The following is a 20,802-nucleotide window of genomic DNA, read 5'->3' as shown; positions in this document are numbered from 1 at the left end:
AAAAATATGCCGGAATTGCTTTCTTCCCAACAAGGAAAATAATTCTAGAATTTGACAGTAGTAAGCAAAATAGCCAACAGGGGGAAACAAATGACCCGCTGGCGTCTTTTCTACGCTCCATCTCTGAGAGCACTATAGCAGAGTCTGGGGGCCCTGATCATTTATTCCTACTGAATCAGCTACCATCCTCTTTATGGGCAAAATCTCCAACTGATATTGGCAGAACCCACACTGTGCCTCCCATGAGGATTCAAATCAATCCCTAGAATTAATTAATACCCCATAAACAAAGAAGCCCTTCAGGGCATCAAGCCCACAATAGAGATTACAAGGCTCAGGGCCTCATATGTCCCTGTGACACCCCAATTTTACCTATGAGAAAACCCAAGGGCTGAGAATGGAGGTGTGTCCAGCACCTCCAAGCAATAAATACCACTGGCATCCCTTGACACCCTGTCGTTCCCAACCCGCAGGCGTTACTGACATCCATTCTCCCTGAAAGCACATTCTTCACTGTGACTGACCCGTGCGGTGCATCTTTCCCGTTGATAAGGACAGCCAGCATCTCTTTCACTTGGGCAGAATGGCAAGACACCCATACGGTGACGCCCCAGGGTTACAGAGTCCTTCTTAACTTTTCACAAACCTTAAAAGCGGATTTGGAAGCTACAAAGTTTTCTGCAGGCCCTACCTTGTCACGATACACAGACCATTTGCTGCTGTCCCCCTCCTCAAAACCTCTTCCCAGAAAGACAGCATGCACCTGTTACAACTTATGGTCTTAGGGACCCCTGGGTGGCTCAGCGGTTTAGTGCCGCCTTCAGCCCAGGGCGTGACCCTGGAGACCTGGGATCAAGTCCCATGTCAGGTTCCCTGCATGTGGCCTGCTTCTCCCTCTGCCTGTGTCTCTGCCTGTCTCTTTGTGTCTCTCACGAATAAATTAATAAAAATCTTAAAAAACAAACAAAAACATAGAAGTCTCCAAAGAAAAACTGCAGTTTGTTCAAAGTCAGGTTTGATGTCTCAAGTACGTGATCTCAGAACACGAGCCAGATTTGGATCCGGGTAGACTCCAAGGCATCCTGAATTTCCCAAAACCTAAAACTAAGAGCCAGTTATGAGGCTTTCTTGGACTGGCTGACTTTTGCTGAACTCGGGGTTCCCAACTTCTCTTTCACGCTTCTATGCGCTTTACTGAAAACTGACAAACCTAACCCTGTTCTTTTTTTTTTTTTAAAGATTTTATTTATTAATGAGAGATACAGAGAGAGAAGAGAGGCAGGCAGAGACACAGGGAGAAGCAGGTTCCATGCAGGGAGCCTGACGTGGGACTCGATCCCAGGACTCCAGGATCAGGCCCTGGGCTGAAGGCGGTGCTAAACCGCTGAGCTCCGGGGCTGCCCACCTAACCCTGTTCTTTGGAAAGGGGGGCGGATGACAGAGTCTCGGGGACTTGAAAAGCCAGGTCTAACAAAGGCCCTGTCCTTGGGCACCCCGATCACCAACCTGCCCTTTTCTTCTCCATACGCAGGAGGTAAGGGAATGCCCTCGAGCGCTCACCCACAAGTGTCACCCCAGGGGGTTGTACAGTTGGCAACCAGACCCTGTGGCTCCTGTGGCTCCGGGCTATCCCCCCCGGCCTCAGGGCCATTCCTGCCACCGGCCTCTTAGCTAAGGCCACTTTAGAAAGTCATGCGGGTGGCCCTGCCCTGTCCCCTTGTGCCCCGCAACAGGACACCCTCCTCGATTCTCAATCACACTCAACACTTGGCCAGTCACCTCGTCCGTCCGATGACATCCTCTGGCTGACTGCTGCTCCCCGCAGCAGCCTCCCTCTGCCACCCTCCTCCCCCTTCCACTGATGAAGCCCCTCCCAACTGCTTAAGGCCACAGGTGACCTTCTGACTGGCCGGGACAAGTGACAGGGACTCCTCTAGCCGGTGCAGGCTTTTGGATGGCTCTTAAACAGTAAAAATGGCAAATCCCCCGCAGGGCATGCTATCGACTCCCTCTGAAGTCATTGAGGCTTGTCACCTCTGCCTTCAGCGACCTCAGCCAACAAGGCTGTGTTCTACGCTCGGACTCAAGCCTGTATCTTCGCCAAGGGCAAAACCACAAACATTTAAACTGACAGTCAGTATGCCTTTGGGGTGGCTCATGATTTTGGAATGTTAATGGCAGCAATGAGGTTTCCTTACTCTCTAGTGGCGCTAAGATGAAAAACGGCTCCTATGGGGGCGCCTGGGGGGCTCAGGTTGTGATCTCAGGGTCCTAGGATCAAGCCCTCTGTCTGGGCTCCCTGCTCCGTTGGGCGTCTCCTTCTCCCTCTCCTGGCTCATGCTATCTCGCTCTCATATAAATAAAATCTTTTTTAAAAAATGACTCCTGTGTCCAAAATTTATTAGGTGCCATACTTTTGCCGGCAGCTCTGGCTTATGAAGGTTCCCAGACATTGCAGACTCAGTTGCAAGCCCAAGGACATCACTTTGCTGTATTTCCACCAAAAAATACTGCTCTCGAGGAGTCAGATAGCCAGACCCCATGTTCCAAAGGGATGTCCTTTCAAATTAGAAAAATTGACTGGAGATGCCCAACAATTAGGCCCAGAAAAGGAGAAACGATATTGGAAATCTAATAACTGTCGCTTCGATGAAGAAAGTAAGCTCTGGTTTGGACCAAATAACAATCCAGTCTGACCAGAAATTCTACAATTCCCACTGCTTCCAACTGCACATGCATTAAATCATTGGTCTACTGACAAAATGAGTGTGTTCATGATGGGATATTGATGGGAAAATACTAAAAAGGTCGCAAAAAGGGTCTCCTTGACTTTGCTTGTTCCACCTGTCCAAAGTACAATCGTGGGAAGCCTCGCCCTACTGCCCCTGGTGTCTCAGGTTGCTCAACGGGGCACCTGTGCCTTGCAGATGGACCTCACGCAGCCCCCCACCTCGTGAGCACAAGCATGGTTTAGTCATGGTCTGTCTGTTTTCTTACTGGACTGAAGCTTCCCTAGCAGGTAGGCCAGTGCCTCTTTGGTGGCTAAAACTCTGTAAAATAATAATAATAATAATAATAATAATAACCCCTACCTGGGGAACCCATTTTACAGGTCAGGTGCCTCTACAAGTCTGTGCTGTGTGTCCAGTTTTACACAAACATTTTCATTGTGCGTCCCATCCCCGATCCTCAGGGCTGTTCGAATGTGCTGAGGACACTAATGTTAGGACTCAAGTGGCAAAGTTTATAGACTCTCCAAATCCCTTGGCCAAAGGCATTCCCGTTAGTCCTTCTAGATCTCATGTCCTCCTCTCTTTTGGGACTCATGTGCTCTCGCTCTTGGAGACAGTCCTAGGACGCCCATGCGTGTGGCCCCTGCCTCTTATTTAAACCCTCAGCTGACAAAGAGAGAGATCTTCAATATTAAAAAGGTCTACTTGCCGCTATTAAAAATCACCATGCTCTCTGGTGATCTCTTCACTGTGCACTCTGAGCAGACCGTGATCCTGAGTCCTCACACTTCTCAACGTGGACAATCTGTCTACTGGAAAGGACACCTCCAAAAAGATTCTTCAGCCTCGCTGCGCACCAACCGCTGTGCTGCCAAACTCCAGGGAATAGATTCATGGGGGTGTCTGGGTGGCTCAGATGATTGAGTGTCTGCCTTCAGCTGGGGTTATGATCTCCAAGTCCTGGGACGGAGCCCCACATCGGGCTCCCTGCTCAACGGGAGTCTGCTTCTTCCTCTTCCTCTCCTGTCTGCACTCTCTCTCAAATGAATAAATTCAAAAATCTTAAAAAAAAAAAGGAATTGACTCCTGGATCCATGTTGACACATCTAAAGAAACCACCACACCTCGACTGGACCTGCATACCATCTGATGATGTGAAAGTAAAGATTTTCCCGGAATTGGAACAGACAACATCCAGAGAGACCCCTTTCCCAAGCCATCCAGACCAGGCCTGTATAGTTTTTCTCACTGTTGCTTCTTGCATCTTTTTTGTGGCAAGAAAATGCCCTTTATCTGCCATTTCCCAATTTCTTGCACAAAAAAAAAAAAAACCTTTTGAAACACAAACAGCCTCATTAGGATCCTGTGAGTGTTTCCACAGAGTTACAAGGTCCAGAATTCACACGGCTTTCTTTTATCTAAACTGTTAACTGACCCTGGATTCTTATCCAAATTCATAGTTGAGGAATTCACAACTTTACAGACTATTACTGATAACACACGTGGTTCTAAACAGCTCTTTTGAGATAACAACGTTGTTTCTAAAATGCCCTTGAAGTTTTGCTGTTCTTGCAAAAAGGGTTCATTAACCGCTGCTTCATGTTTATACGTGTCCTGTAGCCTCCCCGAATGCACTCTCGGTTTTTCCCTCCAGTGCACTCTTGCAGTGTTGCACTATTTTGTCTCGCAGCCACTTGAGGAGGCAACTTTCTGGAGGCAAATGTGACTTGAGGATGGCCTTCACAGGGAGAAGCCTTTCTTCCCTAAATCCAAAGAAGGGCCAATAAGTATTTTCAGACCGAGGGTTCTGGTTTAGAACCAACACGCAGTTTGGAACAGACACGTTGCTCTGGACTGGGTACCTGTTGTCTATCCATCTTTTGCAGAAAGGACAGGCCCTGTAGGCTGATGTCGGCCCCGTGCTCACAATCCAAAGATACAGACGTCAGATGGGCAACACCTGAGCCTTCGTCTCTTCTAACTCTCTCTGTGCTCGGTGTGGCTTAAGTGGTTTCCGACTGCTACGCACTTGCCCTCCGTGACGGGAGACCTGACAACCAGGAAAGGCCCATCCTGGCCCCGAGAGGTCAAACCACTAAATATAAAGAACCTGATTGCTGATCAGAGAGGCTTCCAAGGAAAGATCTTGATCAAAAGAGGAAAATAAGGACGTCAGTAACGGGAACCCTCTCTAAAACGGAGTCCGGAGCGCTCAAGCCCTCCCAGGCCTAGTCAATGGCAGACCCAACGGCAAGAGGGTGACTTGACCTTGCACGGGGATACCGCTCGATCCCTCCACTGCTCCAGCAGGAGGAAGAAGTTTCCTTATTTCTGGCAACAGCTCCGCCGATGAAAAGCCACCATACTTCAAACTCCCAGTTTCCTAAAGGTCCTCCCAACTTCCCACGTTTGCTCCTTCAAAAGTGTCCCTCTCCTTCATCCTCTGGACTTACCAATGTTTTTTTTTTTTTTTTTTTTTTAGTTCTCGAATTAATCTACCTTTTGCTGGGAAAATAACTGGCACTTTTACTTTTAAGGTTAGCAATACATGTGTAACAAACACACACAGACACATTTTTTCCAACACACAAGGAATGAGAAACACACCCCAAAATGTTAACTTTCCAGAAAGTGAAATTACAGGGAAATATTCTATTTTTTTTTTACATTTTTCAACTTTTTCCACGAACTACATATTATAATTCATGTCTTCATTGTTTAATTCCCTGTTCTGGAGGGCCTGGGTGGCTTACTCGGGTTAGGCATCTGCCTTTGGTTCAGGTCATGATCTCAGAGCCCTGGGATCAAGCCCCAAGTCAGGCTCCCCGTTCAGTGGGGAGCCTGCTCCTCCCTCCTGCTTGTACTCTCTCTTGCTCTCTAATAAATAAAATCCTTTTTTAAAAAATTACATAAAAAAATATTTCCCATGTTCTGTTCCACGTTGCCTTGGGATAAAAAGACCCTGACCAGTATGGCTCTAGTTCCTGTGAGCTGTTTCTCCACGCCTCAGCTCCAAGGGTCCTCCCTGCGGTCTACACTGGGCCCTACTCTCTCTCCCTCTTCTAGAGAACAATTTAAGACTTGCTGTTTATACCCACGTCTGCCTGGCTCCCATGCTGCTACTGCATTTGACCCTCCCAGATCTGGTTCAAATCTCCAAACGTTGCGACGCTCTGAGAACTCCAGAGAGAAATGGTCTGTCCACCTGAAAAGGGACACTGCCTTGGCTGAGCCCTTGGCCTCTACCCCTGGGGCCCACCTTACGCCATCCGCTGGAAGTTTGACATTAGAAGATGTAATACGTACGGGTGTCATAGTTCACAACTAGTCTAGGCATCCCTCGAGGGCAAATAATTGGTTTTGGAGATTTTCACATCCTCTGCGGCACACAGCTCTGTATCCTAAATATTAGCTCCTAAATATCCTAAGTATTAAATATCCTAAGTATTAGTTCCTTGCTAAATACTTAACAGAATCTACATCACGTCGAGTTTTCAAGGCTTGGTTATTTGCCTCAGTGACTGAGAGAATTATTCATTCTAACATGATTTCAGGATAATTAAAAGAACGAATTGATCACTGGGACTTCTTTGTAATAGGATGCGATTCTCCATGCTAATCAAAGTGGGGCTGTTCCTATAATTTTGTAACTGGCAAAAACATTCCTCCGTGGCATCCAGCATTTCCCGCTCCTGAGATCCAAACCACAGGTAATTTCTAAATTCATACTTTCTGATTTCCTTCTCCAGATCTTGTTTATAAATCTGCGTTCTGTACTATGGATTTGGCTCAATACCCAACTGAATCTTGCAGGAAAGAAGATTCGCAAGTTAACTCACTTTACAGCCACTAACAGATCAGTATGACATTTCCACAAAGGTAGCGTCAAGGTACAATAACCAAAAGTAAAATGTTCAACTCCCCAGATAAAACACGGAGGAAGGTCAAACATTTTGTGAGCCAGTCCAATCGTGACAGACTTCCAGATAGTCCAGATCTTATTTATTGTATTAGAAGCCACCCTGGTAAAAGCATAAATTTGGGATGCCTGTGGGTGGCTCAGGGGTTTGGCGCCTGCCTTCAACCCAGGGCGTGATCCTGGAGTCCCGGGATCGAGGCCCGCGTCAGGCTCCCTGCGGGGAACCTGTTTCTCCCTCTGCCTCTCTCTATCCCCACCACGGTGTCTCTCATGAATACATAAAATCTTTAAAAAAAAAGCATAAATTTGATGAGCTTCATAAATTTCTAAGACTGGAGAAACCAAAAAAAAAAAAAAAAGACTGGAGAAACCAATGTCAGGGCAAATGTTCCCAATTTTTCCAGTTAAAAAAAAAATGAAAACAATTTGATAATTGAAACGAGAACATAATCTTGAAAATGTGAAAAAAGCTACAAGTTCTCTACCCTGTCAGAAGTAATGCTTCCCAGCTTTGCCCATGTCACGCTGTTTGTACCGGGGAAGGAAACTGGCAATCACCGCGTGTCCACCGTAGCAGGCATCGGCCAGCTGCGGCCCATAAGACCAACCCAGCCTGTGGTCTGTTTTTGTACAACCTGTAGGCTAAGAATAAGAACAGTTTCTATGTTTTTAAGAGGCTGAAAAGCATCTGAAGAATGTTTTGTGACATCTGAAAAGCTTATAAAAATTCTTATTTCCATGTCCCTAAACGAAATCTTATTGGAACACAGAGAGACCCCCCCCCTTCACTTCCGTACCCTATGTGCTGTTTTCATGCCAAAATGGTAGGGCTGACCTATTGCAAGAGATCTGGTGGTCCATCAAGTCTAAAAACTTGACACCTGGTTCTTTTGGGGAAAAAAGGCTGCCTACCCATGGATTTATTACACGCTATATGCATTTTAGAAACAGTGACAAACGCTATCCTTACTTTACACACGAGAAGGCTAAACACACAGAGTTTAAGCTACTGTTCCAAAGGACACGCTGAGTGAATAATGGGGCTGAAATTCAAACCCGAGTCCACTTGTTTCCCAAGTTGTAACCCCAGAGCTCAGATGACGCTACAGCCACGCATTTTACAATCCACCCTACGTCACCTGCCTTTCTGCGGGTCAGCGCCAGCCTGTGCTGGTGTGTCACGATTTATGGAGCCGTTCCTTCACCGGCAGAACTAGGCCCCGGTTTCTAGCACACCCCGATGGAGCCAAAAATAAAACTTTACAGATGTGCGGGGTGTGATTAAAAAAGAAGCAGTACGATTAAAAATAATGAAGCAGGTTTGGAATACGGTTAAAAGGCTCTGGCTTTTTCTGGGCCTCTTGGCAGGGAACTCTGAACCTCACAGGCAGCACGGTCCTGTGGGAGGGAAGAGGGCAAGGGCAATCTGGGTTTGGGGGGCCCAGGAGGGGTGGCGGTGGTGCTACCCGGGGTTCCTCCTGCGGCGGAGGATTTTCTTCCTGAGGCCCGACAGCGGGTATGGCCCATGACTTCTGGTCACATTCAAACACTACACGGAGGCAGCCCGGGTGGCTCAGCGGTTTAGTGCCTGCCTTTGGTCCAGCGTGTGATCCTGGGGTCCTGGGATCGAGTCCCACGTCGGGCTCCCTGCATGGGGCCTGCTTCTCCCTCTGCCTGTGTCTCTGCCTCTCTCTCTGTGTCTCTCATGAATAAATAAATAAAATCTTAAAAAAACACAAACCAAACACTACACGGCCTTCGGCCTAGCTGCGCAGAGCACAAAGGGGGAAGGAGGGCTCCCCCCGCATCCTGGGTCTCACCTCAGCCCGACAGTGACAAACGTCGCTAGTGTGCTCCCAGGCTCAGGCTATTTCCCTCAGCACCTGCCAAATCCCCGTGATAATCGCTTCAAGCAGGAGATTTCACGGACATGAGAAGCCAAGTGGAGGCAGAAGCTGAGGCTGGAGGGCTGTGCCTCAAGCCCAGGAGCGACGCAGCCCCCGACACGCAGGGCTCGGCACCGGCTCGATAGACACCCCTGCCCCAGAGCGCGAGGCCAGCATCCTGCCGCCCTAAGCGCCCGGGCTCGGTTAGCTCCCTGCAGCACCGGCGCCCAGTGCGGCCCCCACCGTGCCCTCGTCTCTCATCAGTTCTGATGACGAGCCACGCAACTTTTTTTTTGACTTAAGATTGATTTATTCAAGGGGATCCCCGGGTGGCTCAGCGGTTGAGCACCTGCCTTCAGCCCAGGACGTGACCCTGGGGTCCCAGGATCGAGTCCCACATCGGGCTCCCTGCGTGGAGCCTGCTTCTCCCTCTGCCTGTATCCCTGCCTCTCCCTCTATGTGTCTCTCATGAATTAATAAAATAAAATCTTAAAAAAAACCCATTAAGATGGATTTATTCACGAGAGACCCAGAGAGAGAGGCAGGGACACAGGTGGTGGGAGAAGCCGGTGCCCTGCGGGGCCGACGTGGGACTCGATCCCGGGCCCAAGGCAGGCACCCATCCGCTGAGTGCCCCCTCCCACTGCACCCACGCAGCACACCCCGCCTCCGCTCGTCTTGGCCACCGGCAGCAAAGCTCGTGGAGTCAGGAACCTTCTGAGGTGGTTAAAAACTACCAACTGGGGCAGCCCTGGTGGCTCAGCGGTTTAGTGCAGCCTGCTACCCAGGGTGTGATCCTGGAGACCCGGGATCAAGTCCCGCATCGGGTTCCCTGCATGGAGCCTGCTTCTCCCTCTGCCTGTGTCTCTGCCTCTCTCTCTCTCTCTCTCTGTGTCTCTATGAATAAATAAATAAAATCTTTAAAAAAAAAACTACCAACTGCTACCAGGTTGTTTCCAAGGAACACGCTTAGAGCCAAGTGATTCAGAAACAGTGGAGGAAAGACAGACCCAGGGGCTCGAAACAGCCCCAAATGGGACCCCCCCAAATGTCCGACAGTAGGCGGCTGCACAGAGCGGCTCCCCCCCCAACTGGCGTCTGAAGGACGCTGGCGGCTGGGCCCGTGGGCGCAGGGCAGGTGCAGAGGGGCCGGCAGCTGGGGGCGCCGTCACAGCCCCCAACAGGCGGGCCGGCCCAGCAGGGCGGGTCTCCCCATGCAACAAAGGCGCCCTTGAGAATGAACATAAGCAACCAAGTTTGCAAATACAACCTTGGAAACCGAGGTAGCTACAGAACGGAGACTTGGAAACAACAGTAGGAGTCCCGGTGGGGTATCAGCTAAGGATGTTAGGGCTCCCTTCCCGCCGGGCAGGGGCCATGCAACAGTAAATGCAATGGGTTACTCGAGAAGATACAATCCGTAGCTTAGCACCAAGTGCAAAAGTTCCTAGAAGTGAAAGGAGAACCGGATGGCAAATTACAGAATTTGCTAGACCTCTTGCCAAGCGGAAGAGAACAGCAGAATATTACTGGCTCCTCTAGGACATGGACAAAAATGAAGATGTTCAACGATGCTATGAACACACAAACGGGAGAAGACCTAAGTCAACAGACCGTGCACCTGGGACAAAAACAGAAATTTCGCAGCTAAAACCGCACAGAATGGGCAGCCCGGTGGCTCAGCGGTTTAGTGCCGCCTTCAGCCCAGGGTGGGATCCTGGAGACCTGGGATCGAGTCCCACGTCGGGCTCCCTGCATGGAGCCTGCTTCTCCCTCTGCCTGTGTCTCTGCCCCCTCCGTCTCTCGTGAATAAATAAAATCTTAAAAAAAAAAACCGCACAGAAAATCCTTCCAATCAAGTCGGAATTAAAAAATGCTCCATAAATAACAAGGGGCAGGTCATATGCTTCACGCAGCGTATGTGACCTAAGGTTTTGGCTGCCCTTAGCTAAGGCTAAACCACAAAGTGATACGTACACACAGTCACAAAGTCACTCACGCCCAGTCAATGCTCCAATCGAAGGAAGGGCTGGCAAACTAGGCTACGGGCCAAATCCAGCCAGCCACTTGTTTTTGTGTTGCTTGTGAGCTAATAATGGTTTTTACATGACTGAATAGCTGGGGGTGGGGGGGGTAGGGGGCGGGGGAGGATCAAAAGAAGAACATTTCTTGGCACATGACAATTAACATGAAATTCACATTTCAGTGTCCACAAAGAAGTTTCCCTGGAATACAGCCACACCTGTCATTTACATACTGTGTCTTTGAGATACAAAGAGAGCTCAGTTGCTGCCAGAGACCAGACCCCCCCCTTTACATAAAGTGTGCTGATCCCTTCTAATCTATATAGGGTAAATCAAAACTCAATTGCAGAACGGAGTTCTGGAGATCCAATTTCGAATGAGAAATTAATTAACTGACAGCTGTGTTCAGCATGGGGTCTGGACACCACACCTGAAGAGGCATTAAAATTTAGGGGGGCCTAAATTTTAGGGGTATAGGCATTCAAATTTGTAAAGGGATTTTCTTCCACATATGAGGGAATCTTATATGCTGTTTGGAAATTTGTGCTGTTTCAGAAAACAGATAAACAGATAAACGGAGGTGAAGCGAAGGAAACTTTTCTCACGATTAGTCACCACATCACAGAACAGCCATGCTTCTTGTCAACTGGCAGGATCTGTGCGGAACCCAGCTGGATGTCTGTCTATCCATAAGACATTAAGCAGATAACAGCTGAAGAGTTGATCCCTATCGTGGTTGGAGTGATATCCCAACACTCATCCACCCATAACCTTGGAATGTGACCTCATTTAAAAAGAGGTTTTTTTCAGCTCTAAGATGAAAAACAAAACGGGATCACTCTGGATTAGGATGGGTCCTGGCCAATGGCTGTCCTTTTATAGAAGAGGAGAGCACAGAGACACAGGGAAGAGGGCCATGTGGGGAAAGAGGTGGGGATGGGAACAACGCTACCAGAAGCCGAGGAATGCCAGAAGGCACCAGAAATGAGAAGCAAAGAAGGCTTCCCCCCAGAGTCCTCAGGGCTACCACCCTGACCCCTTGTTCTCTGATGCCCGGCCTCCAAATTGTGACACGACACATTTCTGTTGCTTTAAGCCACTTCGGTGTGTGAAAAATGCAACACATATTAACTTCGTTCTTCTTGAAAGGTTCAAAAGAGATAACGGTGTATTTCTAAAATTCAATTTGTGTTTTGAGAGAACCGTAGATCTGGATGCTGTTATAAGAAACAATTCAGAGATCTGGTTGCGCCCTTTACCCAGTTTCTCTTCATGGGTAACATCTGCAAAACTATAGTACAGAATCACAACCAAAATAGTGGCATCGAGACAGTCCCGTGATCTGATTCCACTTCCCTAAAGTACTCAGTGGGTGGGTGGTGTATTTAGTTCTACCCACCACCATAAAGATACACACGATTTCATCACCAGGGCTATATGGCATCACATCACCTGCAAAAATATGCCTTGTCTGTCTGTCTCTCTACTCACATGATGGCTAGTTCAAAGACAAATCTTTGAAAAGCCATGATGAGAAAGCTTATTTATGCGATCATGAAAAAAGAAAGCAAACATTTTTCAGATATTCTGAGTTGGGATCTGGAGGAAAGAATGTAGATGTTAGTTAACCCAGAGCAGGTTCTTCCAACATGACCCCAACTCTTGTACCTTGTCCTTCTTATCCTGTCGGGCGTATGGAAAACACGGGATTACGGCAGTCACCCTGGATGATGACGCGATCTTGCAGGCGTTGATCATGATGAGGAGCTCCATCAGGTTGTCATTGATTTCTCCACAGCCACTCTGGATGATGTAGACATCTTCGCCCCTCACGCTTTCACCAATCTCGACGCTAAGAGAAGGAAAATACCATCCGTTAACGGTCAAGTATGTCTGTGTCTTGGCGGTCCCCGGGAGCACCACCAGGTGTGCCAGGATTCACAGGATGCTAGGATTTACCACAGTGAGAGGATATAGAGGAAAATAAACAAAGGGAAAAAGGGCAAGGAGCAAAATCCATGGGAAACCCGATGCAAGCTTCAAAGAGTCACCTTGAGGTGGAGTCACACAGGCTGAGCTTCATTCCCCCAGCAACCAGCCATGACAGTATGCTTGAGGTGTTGTCCACCAAGGAAGCTCATCATTGCCCAGGCCACTACTGGGGGGGGGGGGCTGGTCACACGGGCTCCATCTGCCTGGCACAGACCAAAATTCCAGACCCCCAGGCATTCCACATTAACCACATTGTTTCTACAGTTAGGGAAGAGTCAGCCGATCCCATCTGGGAATGGCGGGAACCCTTCCAAAAACAAAGCTCCCGAAGGCCAGCTGAGGACTACCCCCGCAAGCAGACCTTTTTCATATAGGAGGGGATCTTATATGCTCGTTAGAAATAGGTCTCAGTCCTGTTATATCAACTTCTTTCTGGTCAACGGTAGATTGAGTTTTACTTTTATTAAAGTTACATAAACACACTGCTTCAAAAATTCAAGTCGTAAAAAAAATAAAAAAAATAAAAAAAATTCAAGTCGTTCAGTAAGGCTTGTAACAAACATTTCAGAGGCAACCAATTTCAATCTTGCTATGGTTCTCGGGCATTTATCTTCAAGTCTCCAACTAGAACGTTTCTATTGCTTCATCTTGAGCTTTCGTTGTAGGCATCACGTGTTGATTTCTTGCTACGCAGATGATGACCTAACTACCCCCCACCACCTCCCAACACTTGCATCCCTTGCAGCCTTCTGGTCTCACCACCATCCCAACATAGATCAATCTTCTAATCGAATAGGATGCCTACTTTTAACCGTGTGCTATTTAGAGCTGAGCCATAAACTTACATTCAAATTTAGACTTCCCTTTTACACACAATTTTTGGTGGTTTGTTTTCTCTGGAGTATATTATCCTACCTTTTCACCTGCTGAGTTTTCTAAGTAGTGAATACAAATTCCAGCCTAAACAGTGGGCTAATGACAATCTACATTCCCACCACGACAGGGGCAGCAAGTCTGATCTCTAGCTCACTGCCCTGCCCATGTTTCCTCCCAGTCACTGGCTGACTGGGGGGGGGGGTGTCTCCTGTCCGTGCACAGATGCCTCCTGGAGAAGCCCACTGCCCGTCCCCTGCACTCAATTTCCCACCTTCAGTGTCCTCTTTTTTGCTGTACTTCTTTGTTTTGCTGGTTGGCATCCTCTAATAACTTTTGGAGAAAGAGTAAAGAGGAGCTTCAAAAGCCTTTGAAAACTGCATGTTGAAAAATTTCTGTTTTGTGGGCATAGAATGCTGAGTGTTCAACATGAGAGGAAGCCAGCCCATCCCTGGCATGTACCTTCCATGGGAAGCAAAAAAAATGCTGTGTGCGGGAGCAGGTCCTTCCCAGAGTACTGCCAAGAACCAAGGAGACCTTCAGCTGCTCTGCTACCATGTGCATTTTGAAAAGGCTAATTTTGTTCCAATTGATATATTAGGAACAATTCAAGCATAATATGAATTTTACATTTGCTTACACACCACCTTTCATCTGGAGATAAGAATGTAGAACACTGCACTGCACCCAGCTGAATGGAGGAGCCAACTTAGAAATACTCCCCCACCACACCAGGACCACAGCCACACCCACCCACATCTGGTATCACCATTTTCCACAGGACTTCGGATCACCCACCTTCCGTCGCCTCACAAGAGCCCAAAAGCTACAGCCCTTCCAAGACCTACTTCCATAGGAAGCTGTAGGTCTTCTTCAATGGAAAGTGCCATACTTACTACAGAGTTTATGTATTTTTTAAACCTGTAGTATCTGTAAAGTGTTTTACCATTTCTATTATACTCCCATCTTTTAAAAATAAGTTACTGAAGAGGTTTGATGTTGTGCCCCCAATCCTATTTTTCCCATAAACCCTGTGGTTTTTATTGTATGATTTTGCATAGCATGATGGATTTTTAGGAAAGCAATAAGTCACATTATAGTACGACTGGCTATAAATGGGCTCACCCTAAAAAGAAATATAATGAATCTTATTCTAAAACTACAAGGGAGGTACATAAACAATTGCCCTTATCTCTCCTACTATCAGAAGCCAATTATACCTGATGACACTGTTTTATCAACAGAGCCAATTATTTCTACAAAGACTTTAAAATGAGTTGACATTTTGGATACCATGCAATAAGTGTACTGAATCAACAGAAGCTTCTATCCGACTTCAACCAGAACACAAAAATGGAAGTTTTTCAAGTTGAACTGATCTGAAAATGAGTTTTGGTAAACAGTGGGTCATAATTTTTTATGTTCTCTGCTATGAACGGAAACAGGATGACGTCACCCTCAGGATGAGAGAGACCGAATTCTATACACTCCCTCCTATTTTGAGTTCTAAGGAGCTAAATGTAATTCCTTTGTGAATATCCTATCAACTGGGGAAAAAAGTCCATTTGGAAATCGCAGTATCACATAGCTAGGAGCTGACAATCCACAACCCACAAGCTGAGAATGACGACGTAGGCAGAGTGGCCCCACAAAGAGGTCTAGATTCTAAGCCCCAGAACTTCTGAATAGGTCAGTTACTTGGCAAAGGGGAAACAGGTTGGCAGGGAGAATTAAGGTTACTAACCGGCTGACCTTAAAATAGGGAGATTTTCCTGGATTATTCAAGTTGGCCCGTTGTGATCACAAGGGTCCTTAAAATGGAACAGGAAGACAGAAGACGTCAGAGGAAGCGATATGAGGTCTGAAGCAGGGTCGGAGAGGTGCTACATTGTTGGCTTTGAAGATGGAGGAATAAATCAAGGACTGCAGGCAGCCTCTCCAAGCTGAGACAGGCAAGGGAATGGCTTCTGCCCTAGAGCCTCCAGGAAGGGACACAGTGACCCAGGACAGACTGCTGACCTACCCAGCTGTAAGACGCAGCAGCAACAGAGGACGTGGGGGCCCCAAGCTGGAACTATTTACTGCCTGGCCTGCCTGTTACAAAGAAAATTTGCCAGCCTCTGGCGTTATGACCATTTATCCCCAAAGACCTGCTTCTTTGACCTATTTTTCTTCAGGAACTTCAGTCCCCTTATGATTAGCAGTCCAGCAGAGGATGGAAAATTCTATCACCATGGCAACTTTTCCCCCAAAGCCATTCCTGCTTCTACTCATAAGATGATCACGACTGATCTTTCTTGTAGGGCCTCTTAAAAATTGTGGCCAGAAGGCAGCATCCATTTGTTGTTCACATGGAGAATCTTCACAGATCCCAAAATAAGAAGGCAGATGAGTTTATCTGACTCAATAATGAATGGGTGTGGTAATTAAAAGATGGCTGCTGATGCTTTAAAACTTTTCCCATCAAGAAGAAGTAGAGTCTAGGGGTACCTGGGTGGCTCAGTCGGTTAAGCATCCTACTCTGGGTTTCGGCTCAGATCACGAGCTCCACCTTGGGCTCTGTACTGAGTGGGGAATCTGATATTCTCTGCTTCTGCCCTTCCCTCGCTTGTGTGCTCACTTGCACGCACTCTCTAAAATAAACCTTAAAAAAAATGAGAAAGAAGTGAAGTCTATGTTCCCCTTCCCTTGGATTTGGGAGGAGTCTGCTTGACAACCTAAGTGACAATGCACCAACTTCAGGCCCCACACCTTACCAGACTGGCAGCAGATTCTTCCTGTCTCCCATGCTCTAAGGAAGCTCAAGCAGCCCTGAGGAGAGGTACTGAGGTTCCTGGCCAAGCTCCCCAGCAAAAGCTCACACCAACTTACCAGCCAAGTGAGCGAGCCATCTTCGAAGTGGACCCTCCAGCCCCAGTTAACTGTCCCAGGTGCCATCACATAGGATGCTGCCCAAACTGCAGCTTTGTGAGTCAAATACACAATTGTTGTCTTAAGGTGTTAAATTCTGGGGTGATTTATTACACGACAGAAACCAAAACTTTGGGTCTTTCAGTACAGCTAACCACTCTGTGGGCAAGTTAACTGACCAGGATAAAATGTTACAACAGACTTTCAGACACCTTCATTGTGGGATTTCAGTGGTCTACAGTGAAGCTGGTGCAGACATCTCTCTGCATACCTAAGACGATTCAGAGGTGTGCCTGGGTGGCTCAGGTCATGACCTCAGGATCCTGGGATGGAGCCCCATGTCGGGCTCCACACTCAGAAGAGAGTAAGCTCGTCCCCCGCCATTCGTGCTCACTTGCACTCCTTCTCTCAGATGAATAAATAAAAATATAAATCAGTAAAATGATTCAGAGATGAGAAGGGAAAATAAGGAGGCCCTGTGTCTGATTAGGTGCTACTTTAAACGTGAGGAATGGGGACTCCTGGGTGGCTCAGCAGTTGAGCATCTGCCTTTGGCTCAGCTTGTGATCCCGGGGTCCTGGGATCGAGTCCCGCATTGGGCCTCCCACAGGGATCCTGCGTCTCCCTCTGCTTGTGTCTCTGCCTCTCTCTCTGTCTCTTATGGCTAAATAAATAAAATCTTTAAAAAAAAGTGGGGAATGGCCACAGGGGGTGGGGGGTGGTAGCTGGCTGAGTCGGTGAAGCATGCTACTCTTGATCTTGAGGTTCTTAGCTTGAGCCCCACACTGGGTATAAAGATTACTTAAAAATCAAAACTTAAAAAAAAAAGTGGGGAATGGAAGGAGTGACGACCAGGAGACATGAAAGCAGATTTCTGGTCCTGGCTCAGGGGAGAGGTTCAAAAGGGGCCTCTTACATGTAGTGAGTCCATTTTCTTTTCCTTTTACCCTGTTTCTCATCTCTAGGACCACACAGTAAAAAACAGGTCATTAGGACAATACCTAGTACAGAGAGGACTGTTTATAAAAATCAACGTCTGGACCTAGACAGCTCATAGGAAAGAGAAAAGTCAGGAAGAAGCTAAACTGTTATATTCTAAATATTAAAAATGTATAATGTTGGGGTGCCTTGCTGACTCAGTAGAGCATGTGACTCTTGATCTCGGCATTGTGAGTTTGAGCCCTACCTGAGGTATAGAGATTACTTAAAAAACAAAACAGGGCAGCCCGGGTTGCTCAGTGGTTTAGCACCGCCTTCAGTCTAGGGCGTGATTAGGAGCAGACCGTGATAGTTCAGTGTATACAATTATAATCTCATTGGGATCCCTGGGTGGCTCAGCGGTTTAGCGTGCCTGCCTCTGGCCCAGGGTGTGATCCTGGAGACCTGGGATCAAGTCCCACATGGGGCTCCCCGCATGGAGCCTGCTTCTCCCTCTGCCTGTGTCTCTGCCTCTCTCTCTCTTTCTGTGTGTCTCTCATGAATAAATACATAAAATCTTTAAAAAAAACAAAAACAAAAACAAAACAAGGGCACAGGGTAGCTCAGTCAGTTAAGCATCCAACCCTTGATTTTGGCTCAGGTTATGACCTCAGGGTCCTGGAATTAAGCCCCACAATGGGCTATAGATCAGCTCCGGGTCTGCTTGTGATTCTTTCTCCCTCTGCCCCTCCCCCTGCCCACATGTGCCCTCACATGCACACTCTAAACAAACAAAATCTTTGAAGAGTGAATTGTTAAAAAACAAAAACAAAAAAAAAAAACATATACTGTACTAACTATTGTTAGTCTGTGACAAGCAATTGCCAGACTTCATGCTGAATGGTTTTTGAGATCTCAGGATTTCTAGTTATCAGGTGGTGGCTATAAAATACTCAAAACCAAATAAAACAGAGTTAAAACAAACACGCAATTGTATTTCAATGTCTCAGGGAGTTCCAGCCAACAGTACATGCAGTATCTTAGGCAGAAATGCAACAGTAACATCTCTAAGCTGGATTAACTCTGCTCCTAGAGCACCAAAGGACTGCACTGCCCTGGGGAAACAGGGAAGACCAACATACTTGCTTTCAAAATGTACTTCGCCCAGAAATTTCTCCTCTAGTTACAGGATGCCACCTGGTGAACAAAACCTCATATCCCAGTCTCCGTCTAGCTGCTGAAGCTTGAAAAGGGCTGGCCAGATACAACAACATTGACACCTAGCTATAGTAGCCTTTTCCAGAGCCCTCCCCGCCATCCTCCCAGACTTCTGTATTAAACCCTTCCTGCAAAGCGGAAATCTTGGCCTCAAGGGCCGCCCGCACATCTACCACCTGTTACTCATTCACAAGCGATCTCTCCTCGCTGGCCTTATCAACAGGACTGTGTGGTGATTTCCCACCTGGAGGAAGGGCTGCACATAGCCTATAAAGCTGACTCTAAAACACCATCCTCCCCATATGTATTAATATTCATGAACTCCTCAGCATCTAAAAAATTTCTGTCTATTCCAAAAGTCATCAAGGTCTTCTCCCTCGTTTTGTTTTGTTTTCTTTTTTTTTAAAAGATTTTTATTTGTTTATTCATGAGTGATGCAGAGAGAGAGAGGCAGAGACACAGGCAGAGGGAGCAGCAGGCTCCGTGCAGGGAGCCCGGCATGGGACTCGATCCCAGGACCCCGGGATCACGCCCTGGGCCGAAGGCGGCGCTAAACTGCTGAGCCACCCGGGGAGCCCCTCTCCCTCGTTTTCTTCTGGAAATGTTTAGTTCCAGGCTTCACATGTACGTCTGCGATCCGTCTCAAGTTAATTTCTGAAACAGTGGGAAGCATGGAAGGGTTTTGCTGTCGTTTTGGCAGCTCGCTCCGCTTGTGGAAAGTGGTGGTAGCCCTGGACCTGTGCCAGAGCGAGAAGTGATCGGTAACCGCGGGCGCGCTGGATCCTTCGGGAAGGAGCTAAATAGGAGCTACTTGAAACTGGTTCAGAGCTTTGTGGACTCAGGCAGGTGGAAACCGGAGCCCCTGTCCCGCTTGTGAGGCGGGCCGCCGGCCTGGCCGAGACCCGGGTGGCAGTCACGCTGGGCCACGGCCTTGCCCTGGACCCCGCCGAGGCGCACAACCACGACGATGATGAAAGCTATCAGCTTTGAGGCAGAAAAATTCGAGGAAGCCCCGGGAAGCAGCACGTGCGCCCGGGCGCTCTCACGCTCCGTAAAGGCTCCGCACCAACACCCCCTGCGGGTAAGCCCGCGGGCTGCACCCCGGCTGCAGGGGAGTCACCCGGGGGCTTGGAAAAGGCCGCCGCCCCCGCCCGCGGAGCAGAAGCTCCGGGGCAGGGAGGGGAAGCGGCTTTTTAAACGGCCCCCAGGTGAATCCGGCGCGCGGCCCGGGCTGGGGACGTGGGCGGAGCCGTCGGTCGCACGCCCGGGGCTTGGGACCCGCCCGGAGGGGACCGGGAAACCGGACTCGCACGCCCAGGGCCGCCCCTCGCCGCGTGCCCTGCACCCAGGCGGTTCCCGCCGGCGGCGCCCACCTCGCCCCGACGCTGCGGCCGCCCCGAGGTCGCCCTTCCGGGCCAGGGGCCGCCCTCCTCCGCGTCTCCCGGGCGCCGCAGCGGTGGCGCGGAGGCCGCGTCGTGAGCGTCCCGCCCCGGAAGGGGGAGCGGGCGGCCGCGGAGTGGTCCCCGGGGGGGGAGGTGGCGGGGTGCGGCGGGGCGACGGTTCCCGCCCGGCCCCGCGGCAGAGCGCCCAGTGCCCTCCCCGGCCCAGCCCGGCCGCCGGCGCGGCCCCCCACCTGGTCTCCTGGTTGCTGAACTTCTTAGTGACCACCTTGCCCAGTTCCAGGCCCAGCCGGTCGGCCACGCGCTGGGACAGGTCCTGGTGCGAGCTACCGCTGAAGAGCACGATGTTGGGCATGGCGGAGGCGGCGGTGGCACCGGAGGCTGCGACGCGAGCGGGAAAGCGCGGCTGTCGACCAAAGGAGGAGCGCAGGGGAAAGGAGCTGGAGGGGGCGGAGTCGGGGCGGGGCTCGAGGGGGCGGGGCGGCGGAGCGGGAAGGCGCCGCGGCGGGACCCGAGAGGGGCGGAGCTGGAGGGGGCGGGGCCGGAGGGGGCGGAGTCGGGGGCGGGACTCGAGGGGCGGGGCGGTGGAGCGGGAAGGCGCCGCGGCGGGACCGGAGAGGGGCGGAGCTGGAGGGGGGCGGGGCTGGAGGGGGCGGAGTCGGGGGCGGGACTCGAGGGGCGGGGCGGTGGAACGGGAAGGCGCCGCGGCGGGACCGAAGAGGGGCGGGGCTCGAGGGGGCGGAGTCGGGGCGGGGCTCGAGGGGCGGGGCGGAGGAGCGGGAAAGCGCCGCGGCGGGACGGGAGCGGGGCGGAGCTGCGGTAGGACTGGCGGCAGACCGGGAGCACTTGACCCCGTTCTTGACCTTTCTGCCCTGCCTGGAGGTGCTGGACTAATTGGGCACCGAGGGAGGGTGCAGGAGGAGGCGACCG

At 49.6% G+C, this 20,802-nt stretch overlaps 1 protein-coding gene across 1 annotated transcript in view; it reads right to left on the bottom strand.

Moving 5' to 3' along the window:
- PRPS2 (phosphoribosyl pyrophosphate synthetase 2) overlaps window positions 1-20,302 on the bottom strand; it is a 36,976-nt gene extending 16,674 nt beyond the window's left edge. The window contains exons 1-2 of the mRNA XM_055339031.1: window positions 20,106-20,302; window positions 12,230-12,413 (exon numbers count right to left, since the gene is read on the bottom strand). Coding sequence (XP_055195006.1) covers window positions 12,230-12,413; window positions 20,106-20,227 — 306 coding nt within the window. The 5' untranslated portion in view covers window positions 20,228-20,302. The remainder of the gene's footprint in view (window positions 1-12,229; window positions 12,414-20,105) is intronic.
- Window positions 20,303-20,802: the final 500 nt, after the last annotated feature.

The sequence above is a fragment of the Nyctereutes procyonoides genome, unplaced genomic scaffold, assembly GCF_905146905.1.
Source record: "Nyctereutes procyonoides isolate TBG_1078 unplaced genomic scaffold, NYPRO_anot_genome, whole genome shotgun sequence".
Lineage (NCBI taxonomy): Eukaryota > Metazoa > Chordata > Mammalia > Carnivora > Canidae > Nyctereutes > Nyctereutes procyonoides.
The sequence above is the reverse complement of the archived record's forward strand: the minus strand, read 5'-3'. Positions and strand labels throughout refer to the sequence as shown.